Source organism: Parasteatoda tepidariorum, chromosome 8, assembly GCF_982258835.1.
Source record: "Parasteatoda tepidariorum strain Cologne lab strain chromosome 8, Ptep-v5.0, whole genome shotgun sequence".
NCBI lineage: Eukaryota > Metazoa > Arthropoda > Arachnida > Araneae > Theridiidae > Parasteatoda > Parasteatoda tepidariorum.
The window spans coordinates 30,917,799-30,929,810 of record NC_141762.1 but is presented as its reverse complement, the minus strand read 5'-3'; the positions used below and the strand labels follow the sequence as shown (position 1 = coordinate 30,929,810).

The 12,012-nt window shown below is 25.3% G+C and overlaps 1 protein-coding gene across 2 annotated transcripts in view; it reads left to right on the top strand.

Moving 5' to 3' along the window:
* TfIIS (RNA polymerase II elongation factor) overlaps positions 1–11,182 on the top strand; it is a 62,474-nt gene extending 51,292 nt beyond the window's left edge. For both annotated transcript variants that reach the window (XM_071181549.2, XM_016065675.4), the window contains exons 5-9: positions 749–802; positions 2,373–2,527; positions 6,820–6,966; positions 8,281–8,352; positions 9,444–11,182. In XM_071181549.2, the coding sequence (XP_071037650.1) occupies positions 749–802; positions 2,373–2,527; positions 6,820–6,966; positions 8,281–8,352; positions 9,444–9,452 (437 nt within the window). In that variant the 3' untranslated portion in view covers positions 9,453–11,182. The remainder of the gene's footprint in view (positions 1–748; positions 803–2,372; positions 2,528–6,819; positions 6,967–8,280; positions 8,353–9,443) is intronic.
* The last annotated feature ends 830 nt before the right edge of the window (positions 11,183–12,012 follow it).

The following is a 12,012-nucleotide window of genomic DNA, read 5'->3' as shown; positions in this document are numbered from 1 at the left end:
ATTTCTTTCACAGGTTAGTGATAAAAAAGGTTTTACTTTATTTTTTCCTTTCTTAAGCCATCAAAAGCCTAATTACAAGACTACAAAATTTGACCTTTATCTGACGTATAACTCAGGTTCAGGTGGGCTCTAAGTAATCCTATATATCTATGGCTCGGATTAAAATTGTTCAAGCCTGGACGTATCTCTAACTAGCACCACATCTTTTTTTTGAACTGGCCAAAATTAACCTAACTTTTCAAGGGAAAAAAAAGTTTTATTTTCCACTTCTATATTAACACTAGAAGTATAAAATCATTCTGTGAGTGTCAAATCATATAGTTGCATTTCTTTACTGCAGGTGTGTGCAGTGCTGTAAAGTCTTGATTCTTTAAATAGGTCTATTCACTTTTATCTATCACTATAAATGTGCATACTAATTTGGTAGATAGAGAAGTAAAGAATTTGTGTGCTGAAAATGCCAACTTTTTTAAATAAAATTTTGTAATTTAAGCAGATTTAGAGTGTTTCGAACTTTAGTATTTAGTTTAAAAATTAAAGCATAAATTATTTACTTTTGATTGCATCCTTGAAATGAAGCTCTGTACTGCGTTTAATTGCAATCTGCATTTGGTATAAAATAACCCAGAAATTTAAAGTCTTGGCTCCTGGGAACCATAGTTTCCAAAACCTAAAAATCACTGAACCACCTAAATAAAGTTCTTTATCATTAAGAAACTTTACGTAAAAAATTATTTTCTTCTTTCAGAACAAGAGGATGATTTTGGAAATCCTGATGATTTGGGTGCAAAAATAGAAGATTATATCCTTTATTTTTCATAAAAAATATCAAGCATAATAACTGTTTTTTTTTTCTGCAGTGATTTTTTTTATTATTTTAATTATTTTCAAGAATTAGTTAAATTACATTATAAAATAAGTAGTATGTGCAGTTAACCTTATATCATGTAAGTCAATGTTCTCTCTAGGCGTTTTTAGAAGGGCGGCCTACCCTGCCAACTAATCCCCATGAATGCACCTCTTTGCCCTTTTTATAAATATGAGAATCCCTGAAAACCTTATACCTTCCCTTAAAATTACTGCCGTTTTATTCATTTTCCATTTTTAAGAAACATAACTGTTAAAATAAACACAACTGTTAAAATGATAATTCTATACGAAAATTATCTGTTTTATTGGTTTAATTCTGACTACTATTACAAATATTTACTTTGTTAGGATTATTCTCAACTGGTTTAATTTTTATAAGTTTTTCTTTTTTCAAGGGGGTATATTAATAAATTTTTTAAGTGATTTTAAGTTTTATTATTTTTTAAATAAATATCTTTTTTTTTTTAAATAAACAAACAATACATCTTTAAATGTTCATTTTTTAATAATTTTCAGTAAAATTAGGAAAAAAAATTTTTGTTTACTTTTATATATATATATATATATATATATATATATATATATATATATATATATATATATATATATATATATATATATATATATATATATATATATATATATATATATATTAAAAAAAAATTTTGCATAAAGATTTTCTCTTTACATGCCTTTAATTATTGTTTATAAACTACACATTTTTACTCTTATTTAGATAATGAGGGAAAATTACTCTTTTGTAATGTTCACGTCAAATAGAATAAGATAGTAACTTAAAAAATGTTGAAGGTCAAATTCAGTTATTACACATTTTGGTAAATTTTTAGGGTATTAAGTGCCTTTTTCTATGAGGAAGCACCCAACCCTTTTTTATTCCTAGAGTGAAATCTGGATAAACTATTTTTTCATCTTAAAAGGTATATAAATTCAACAGGTCTGTACTTCTTATTATGGTGTAAATTATTTTAACAATGCAAAATCTGTTTTAACCAACAAAAGTTTATATTTTGTGAAAGATAAATATTTACTCTTTTGTGTTTTAAATATTTTTAGTTAGCTAAGTTGTGTTACAAATTATTGGCAAAAGATTTATATGTTATCTTTAAATATTGATCTTAGATTTTCCCTTTTTCTTATCGAAATTATAATTACTAAAGCTTTTTTTAAAAAAAACATTTTGTTAAGATAGTTGATATGACCTTTTTTAAATTAAATATTTTGCCATTTATCCTTAATTAATAACATGTATATTTGAAGAGTTTGGTGACTCCAATATGGAATACAATATCTATACTTATTGTTATAATGTAAACTATTTTTACTATATTAATTTCTTAGATTTTCCCTTTTTCTTATCAAAATTATAATTACTTGCACCTTTTTTTTTAAGATAATTAAAATAACCTTTTTTTTTAAAATTAAACAATACTTAATTAATGATAAGCTTTTTTTTAAATTAAACAATCCTTAATTAATGACACGTATATTTGAAGAGTTTGGTGACACCAATATGAAATACAAGAATAGAGTCCGTAGCAGGGTTGCTAACTTGAAAGATTCAAAAAATCCTGCATTGAGAGTAAATGTTTTAAAAGGATTGATTGAGCCTGCTAGAATAGCTGTCATGACAGCAGATGTAAGTATTTTTTTTTTGTATTTTTTACTTATGGGACACAATGATTTTAAAATTATATTAAAATATTTTTTAATGACTAGAAGCTATATTCCCTGCTCACTCAGATCATTGAATCCCATGATTGTTTTGCTTCCATTATTATTTTTTTTCCTTTAAAAGTCAATATTTTAAACAAAAACAACATTTTGTTAATAATGATAACAAAAATAAAATAAATGACTTCCTAGATTAAAACAATATTCAGTATTCAAATATGGATTGGTTTACTTTGTACTATATAGACTAAAGCAAAAGACAGCATGAATATACCTAGCAACTACCTAACACAAATACACAAATGAAAATACCTAAATGGACATACTAGAGTTTCAGTTCCGTATACAAGATCTTCGTCAATATCTAAACGTAAATTTAAAAGCAAGGAGTGTTTTTGTTTATGGAACTGAATTTATAGTATGTAAATTTATGTACATTCATTTGTGCTTTATTCACATTTTTTGCTGTAATGTTACACTGTACTAAAAAAAAAATAATTAAAGAACGCAGAATGTATGACTTATTAGGAAGTAATTTTACTTGTTAGTAAAACACATGCCATTATATCAGTTAAAATAGTTTTCTTTATTGAATTAATATTTTTATGTTTATAAATCACTAAATCCCATGATTACTTTGCATTAAAAAATTTTTCCCTTAAAAGTCATATTTTGAACTAAAAGAATATTTTGTTAATAATCTTAACAAAAATAAAATAAATGATTTCCAGTTTTTAAACACTATTCAACTGTGCTAAAGAAAATTTTACTCCTAAGGAAAATAGAAATAAAGAATATATTCTTGTTAACAACACTTGTCATTATGTCATAAGAAATCCGTTTTTTTTTTTTTTTTTTTTTTTTGTCTTGAATTAGGTTTTTTATACTATAAAAAAATTCCAATATAAATTTTTATAACAATTCCAAGGTAAATGAGATGCTGTAGACGGCCATTTTGAGGGTTTTTTTTATTATTTAAAAGAAAAATGAATTTTTAAAATTTTTTACCGAGTTTTAATAAGATCAATATATAAAAGCAATTAGTTAAAAAAAATTTATATATTTTACTATTTTTAAAAATATTGTTGTGGAAGGGGAAGCAAAATTAAGCGTTTTTGAAAATCTATATTTGAAATGGGATTTCTGCTCTTATACTTGTTGAATGTTCTTTAGCTTACTTTTTAAAGTAGCACTATTTAACTTCAATAAAAATATTAAAAAAATTGTGCCCCAAATTGACAACATTTTGAAATTTGTTAACAGGTTGTGGAAGGAATATTTAGATCTTAGCTTTATTATTTATTTCAAAAATATGTAAAAGTTAAGAGCTTTGCAGATTTTATTTAGTAAGATCGATGTATAAAAGAAGTCAATTAAACTTTTTTTTTTATAAATATTTAAAAAAATATCGTCACAGAACAGCAAATTGAAAATTTTTAGAAATCTATACTTAATAAGGAAATTTAGCTCTTATATGAGTTAAATCTTGCTGGCATATTTTTTAAAGATGATAACCCTATTTTATTATAAGGAAAAAAAAAATTTCTACTAAATCTCAAACATCATTTTTACTTAAGAACTTATATTTGAAATTTGTCAGCTCATTATAGAAGAGACTTTCAATCCTTCCTGTCAAATGAAAAGGAAAATGCAAAGTTTACAAATAATGTTTTGATTTATTCATAACATTGCTAATTTGCTTAGGAAATTAAAAAAAAGGGAATTTTTATAGATCAAAAATAGTTTCAGGAAACAAATTAGCAGTTTGAGAGCAATGAAATTAGCTTCTGTCTTCATGTGTGAGAAACTCCTGTATCATTATATTTTCTTAAAAACAGTACTTCAACTGTATCACTTTCAATCGCTGACACTTATGCAACATAAAATCCTTTATTCTTTAAATTTTTCAGTCCTACTACAACAAAATTATTCACAACAAACTACTAACATCATTAATGTTTTTGTTTGATAACACTCGATCATCCTCAAAAACTTATGTAAAGACATTGTGGATTTGAAGCAAATTTTCTCTTTCCCCTACTAAAATACAGAAAAGTGAGTTTGCAAAAACTCCCAATTTGTTTTTGATTAAAACCTTAACAAAATGTAATGTTTGTGGGATAGATTTCAGCATTTGTTAGCATTGACGCTGTAATCCCTGATGATCTTTTTTATTTTTCTCTTCTGAAGAAACCATCTCAGAAATTTAGTTTGTGCTTTACTTCTTGTTGAAATAAATACAATCAAACTGATATATTTTACATATTTATGAAGAAAATGACAGTTTTCTTGTTACCTCCAGGACAAAAATCTCTCCTCTGCAACAATTTGTGATGTTTAATATGCAACGATCAGTTATTATTTTCTCAGAACAATATCTCTCATTCAAATTTAATGTATTCTTTAAAATTAAATTTAAAATGTGTTTGTAAAAAATGTCTTTTATAACTTTAAAAACTTAAAAAATATATTAATATTGTTGCAGAGTGACCCCTTCGTATTTAGCATTATTTATTTTTTCTGAAATTATTTCAAAATTTTATTTTTTTAATTGTAAGTAATTTTTTTTAATTTTCTACATTTTAAGTTTCTAAGTCTTTTAGTTTTTGCACCTCAAACTGAAATGTAGTGTGAAGCTTATGGGAGACGAAAAGAAGTGCACTTGGGCACTTTAACAATAACTTCTTTCAAACAAATTGGAATTTTAAAGAAGCTCATGTTAAGCTTCTTAAATGAAATAGCTTTTTCGGTATAATAAGGTGCATTTCTCCTTAAGTCCTTGGGTGCATTTCTGTGCATTGCTGAATGGTTCGTGTGTTTTTTTGTTAAGTAAATAATTTTTAAATGATTATTATTATTTATATGACTGTTATTTTGTTTATTTTTTACTTCACTGTTTTCTCTCAACATTTTTCTATGTACTTATTGTGAAATTGAATACCCAAAGTAGCTATGTCTCCTACAATTTTTTAATACAGTGAGAGAGCCCATTAGAATATTAAAAAAGTTTTTAACTTTTTTATCAGATGAACTATTTAATGGAATTTTATTATTTTTAAACGAATAATCTTAAGTCCTTTTTATTTTTTAAAAAAAATTAAAACATATCTTACTCATTTTTATTTTTAAAATTCTGTCTTATGGTAATCAATCTTTATTATTATAATTACTTAGGCCATGTTATTAATGTTATAAAATCAGCATTTTTTGTATAATTAAAATTTTTTATTTCAAAATTATTTATTTTTAATTGGTTCAAGATTTCTGATTGTGCGGTTTTGATATAAAGGAAACAATACTCAAACATAAATTTTATTGCAATGTCTAACAGGCGATATATTACCATATACAGTCAGACCTCGATATATGGTCACCCCGCATATAAGGTCACTTTTCCAAAGTCCCGGCTCACTGAATAGGAATTCTTTGTTACAGATTATCGGATATATGGTCAAGTTTTAAATATCGTTATCGCTTATAAGGTCATTTTTATCTGAGGCGAGGGGAGCTCTTTTCTAACAAAAGCCTATTTAACTTCCTTATAAGGCAATTACCCTTTTCGAGTTCTAGGAAAATGTTGCAGCCAATGAACAAGCTACTATTTCTGAATTGTTTCACAAGTTGTGGACAGTGAGGACAATGATAGTGATCCTGCGACTAGCTGTAACCTAAGTGGAGGCCTTCAATGCAATAAATGTCTTACGAAATTTTTTTAAAAACCGTGAGGGAGCTGAGGAACATTTCGAGAAGTTACAAAATCTAGAAAACATTGTTCGAAAAATGAAACCAAAAACGAGACAGACCTGCATAAATGATTATTTTAAATAAGGTAAGATGTAATGTATGTACACTTTGAGAAAATTTGTAAACAGCTCTATTTTAAATTAAATTTTTTTTTTAAATCTAACTTTCTTTAATTCTTTATTAATTTTGTTAAAATTTATTGACTTGAATATTTAATTTATGGCTGATCGTTTTCGTTTGTATTACCATTTTGAAAAATCATAATGTGTACTATTTACATGCTTAGTTACGAACTGCCAAGGAATCGGTTAAAAGGTCACCCCGCTTATAAGGTCACTTTTGAGATCTGACTGTATATATCGAGGTCTGACTGTATATATTTTTTATATCATCCAGGCTTAACTCTGCAATAAAAATATTGAGGGACAATTAAACAACTAAATTAAACAAGTTTTAATTTTTAACGTAAAGATTGTAGCAATCATCAAAATCCTAATATGTAATCATGTTTAGGACATGGCAAGTGAGGAAATGAAAAACCTTCGTCAAAAATTTACCAAAGAAGCAATAAATGATGCCCAAATGGCTGTAACTGGTGGTACTAAAACGGACTTACTGAAGTGTGGAAAGTGCAAAAAGAGCAACTGTACATACAATCAAGTAAGACATATTCTCATCTCATATAATTATCTCAGATTAACTCTTTAACTGGAGGTTTCTCCATTATGCAACTTTTTTCTACCTAATATCATAAAGAAACTCATTTTGCAATGCAGAGAAGACTATTTGTCAAAATGCTACTTTCTATGTTTAAGATTAGTTATCTAAGTTCAATTTTTTTACCCAACCACTATATTTGGTTGCTTCAAATAACACCAGGTCAAGTAAGGATATTAATTTTTCTTGAATGTTGTGATATATTTAAATATTTTTAAAATGAATAATCTATGATAATAAAGAAGGTAATATAAGTACAGCATAGAACAAAGTATGCATGTAATCTGAAAAAAATAAACAAAATTGTCTTTATATTTTATAGATATATTTTTGTATTGCATGTATGTTTAATTATTATTTTTTTTTAAAGCAATGATTATTCTTTCAATCATTTAAAGCTCAATCGGAATTTTCTTAACATTTCTTGTGTCTGTAAGAGTCCCAGACATTTTATGAAAGGTCCAGTCTTTGTAAACTTGTGAAAAAACTAACATAACTACTGCATAACACAACTACTAGATTACTTTTAATGTGTAGCACAATAAGAAGCTTCAAATATTTATTAAATTTATAATAAAAAAGTGATAGAAATGAATTTTTAATTAAAAAATTTTTAATTAAAAAATTTTATGAATGAATGAAACTAAAATTTTTGCCCCAGAGACAGACTGATATATATTCCTCTCCTGCTCCCTTCGCTTATGTCATCAACTTCCACACAGAAGATGATGTTAAATGAGGAGGGACTTGAAGGTTGGGGGCAAAAGCAAAATTTTGCTTTTCTTTTAGATCCATTATTTATTTATTTTTTCAGAAAGGAAAAATCCATTTCAATCCATTTGCAAAACAATAAAAGAGAAAGTAAACAGGTTTGTGAAAGGCCCATTTTTATGATAAAATATTTTGTAAGGAATCCTATTTTTATGATAAAATATTTCGTGAAGAGACTGTTCGTGGGCCCAAGTTTCTTTTAAAAAGAACCCAGGTCAGTATAGATTTGTGCAGCTAGAATCTTGGGTCAACAAAGTATTGTGTGCATTTTAGTTATTTATTGTGACTTTATACCTAAGAAAATTGGAAATTTTTTTTTTATGTTGTATGGATATTTAATTGATTTACTGTACTCCTTATAAGCTCAAATTCACTTTTTAATAAAAAAACTTTTAACTTTTTTTTTTCCATTTATTTTAAGAAACAACTGCTTTCCCTATTATTAAACCTTGACTTGAGATGAATTCTTTATATTAATTCTCACAGGTGCAGACTAGAAGTGCTGATGAACCTATGACAACTTTTGTATATTGCAATGAGTGTGGACATCGGTGGAAGGTAAGAATTTTTTGTTTTATTTTATTGATTTTTGCACTTTTGATACATTGGTGTTAAAAATATCTTAAATCAAAATCATAGTGTAGGCAAACTTTTTCTTGCAAAAGCTCAAATTAACACCATGTTACTTCCTTTTTTTATCATGTGATTTGTGGTAGCTAATTTAATATCAGTTTCATTTTATTTCAATATGTAATGATGGGGAATCCAATCACTTTCACCTCCTCCCTTGTTATCCTTGAAATGCATTTGAATGTCTGTATTTTACTAATTTTGATCTGTGCTTTCATCATCACCATAAACTTTTTTATTTAACAAAATGATTCTCATGTAAGCTATACCATGATTAATTCCATTGTTTAGAAACTTTGTGATGGAAAGAAATGTGTGTGCATGCATGCATGCATGTTTTTTTTTTCTTTTCTTTTTATTGACCTCCAAATCATATACATTTCTGTATTAAGTGTTATGTGCCTGCTATTTTAAAATATATTTTTTAAACTTTCCTTCCCTTCTTTCTTTTCTTACTTTGAATTCTCATTTTTATTAATCTTGTTTGTGTTCTTAATTGTACTTCTTTGTTTTTGTTCTAAACACCTTTCTTATTTTAGTGATTTTCCTATTGTTGTGTCTTAAATAATTGAGATTTATATTTTACTTGATTATTCCCTCTTTTTGAGCTATTTAATTCTGTGAGCGAATTTATTTATCTTGAAAAATCATTATTAAATCATTATCATTAATTTATTTATTTAATTTTTTTTTTTTGGTAGCATTGTGGCTTTTGCTTTTTTTTATTTTCTTCAGTGATTTGTTTTTTTTTAAAAATAATGTAATTTTTTTTAAAGAGTTATTCTTTTAAAATTATTTATCTTAATTTGACGTTTTGTTATCTGTCCCTAAGTATAATTCTTTATTTTGATGTTCTTTATGGTCCCACATATTTACATTGTTTTATTTTTTTCCTAACTATTCTTGTATTAACATCTTTATCATAGCTTTACTGCTAGAATTTAGTGCATATTGCAAATTGAAAACTTTTTTTTTTAATAACTGATTCATTTTTTATAATATGGTATATCTGTTTTTAGTTCTGCTGAAAACTTTCCCCCTCAAAAGAATTTTTTTTCTGCAAATCAACTGGAAAGTGCACAGATTTAATCCTTTGCTGGTGTCTAGTGTAAATAGTCATTATTATGTGGTTGGAGTGTGTGCATTGTTAAAAGCAACATTGTCATCTTGTCCACTTTTCATATTTTGTAAAGACATGATTGAAATTTTTCTATGTTACATTAAAGATTGACTATATTATGTAGTCTTACATATTGCAATTTATTTAGTTATTGTATGTCTAGAGTAAAAGTTATAAGCTTTTTTTTTTGTAATTTTTGTGACAAAATTTGGACTAATTTATTCTTTTATCTCCATAATTTTAATTCTTCTTTTTTTTCTATATTACATACATAAATTTAGACTTAGAAACTGAACTTGATATTCTTTAATGTGTAGAAAAGAAATGAAAAAATTACTGATAAATTTATTAGTCAATCTGACCTAGTTGTCAAAATGACTTTTAAATTCATTTATATTGTCTTGAATAACAAAACTTATTGTGTTAAAAAAAAAAACTAAAATTATTAATAATTTTGAAGTTAAGTACCAAAATTGATTTTTCTATTAAAAAAATAAGCAAGAATAAAAAAAAGAGTAAATTTTTTTTTCATAAATTCCTTTTTTTAGTTGGTAACTAATAGTTATACCACATTTTTCAATTTTTTTTTTTTTTTTTAATTTAATGGAAAAATTTTAAATTTGTTAAAGAAAAACTTACATATTGTTTCTTGTGTCAATTTTTATTGCTTCAATACAATTATTAGAAATCATTATTCACTTTAAATAATTAGGGTTATGTTTCTTTATTTTTTAAAAATTTTCATTTGGTAAATATATTACATTCCTAGTTGTACCACCTAATTTGTTATTCTGTGTTTTGGGAAAAGCAATAGGTTTTATGAGATTCGTTTTTGTACCTCACATATGCCAAGTGTCTTATAATCCATATTCCTTTGTATTTATTTTATTTAAACACTAAACTTTTATGAGGAAATTTTAAGTTGCCATCAACCATTAAAGTTTTTTTAATTCAAATTTTATTGAAAATTTAATACTGTGCCATCTCAGGTAAATATGAATTCTAATGCTTCTAATTCTTACCTTTGTGTATCAATCCAGAAGGAACATGGTTAACTTTTAAAGAGATTATATTAATTTTTTCTCTGCAATATTTTAAAGACCTGTTTTCACTCTTTTGATCATATCTGTTAAAAAATTAAAAATGTTTGAAGAAAAGAAATATTTTTTCATTCATTTTCCTGGCTAGAGATTATTTTTTTTCTTCTGTAAATTTGTTTTCTTTGTGTAATTTTTTGAGAAAAATTTGTAGAACAGTTACTGTTGTTGAATACCTTTTTATGTATCTTTTCTATTCTTAGTATAACCTAGGTTTATTTGTTAAAATAAGGAAAACGCTCAATTTATGGTTCAGGTTTTGTTCAAATATGTGTGATTTTTTTTAAAAACTTTTTTTTCTATTACTGAGTTACTCTTAAGATTATAAAATGTATGTTAGAAATTTCCCCTTAAATTTACCAGAGCATTAAATTGTGTGTCATGTTTTATATTTAGCTGTAAATTTGTAAACCTTTTAATTTTTGAAAAAAAGTTAACAATTGTAGATTTTAAGACAGGTTGGAATTGATTGTAAAGTATTTTATTGGTTTGTAGATGACGTTAAGTAATTCACAAAATAAAAATATTCATTCATTGTCAATTTGCCTCTTTATTATAAATGGTTGAAGGTATGAACTCTCACTATAAAGAGCTGTTGCGAATGATAATTCACTGTTCTGCGATTGAATGTCTACATGTTTTGCTTTGATGTTTACAGCAAACTGAATATCAAGAACATCAAATGAAAATTGTTGTTCTTTCATAAAATTATAAGCTTTAAATTATATTTTACTCTTATTTATAAAATTTTGAGTATAATTATTATTTTTATTACAGCATATATGATTTTATAACTACTACATTATAATTTTAAAAAAATATGCTGAATACTAAAAGAACTATCGTAGTGGCTATTATCTAGAATATTCATAATTTTTATGTTCATTACTTTAAAGTTATAACTAAATTTGTATTGAATCGTGTTTAAAACAGACTTGACATGAGAACTATATAATAAAAATATTTCTAATGAACCTCTGGAAAAAAATCATAATACATATTTATGGGGTTTTTGTATATAAAAAATATTTTGTATATATTGTTATATATACAAAATATTTTTTATTTACAAAACCCCATAAATATGTATTATGATTTTTTGAACAATATTTCTGTCAAAAAAAAAAACAATTAATTTCCAATCAACATGAACAGAATAGATTATGATTTTCCTTTCTTTTTCTAGAAACGAAATTTTTACTTAATTCTATTAGAATTCTCTTTTATTTGCTTGTATTATGTTTTTTCTCTGATAACTAATCATTATTGCTGTATTAATCAAAATATTACATGTATTATTAATTTCAAAGCAATCTAACATATGAAAAGCCTAAAATTTTGAGCTTCCTGAAAGCATTTTTTTTCAATTAA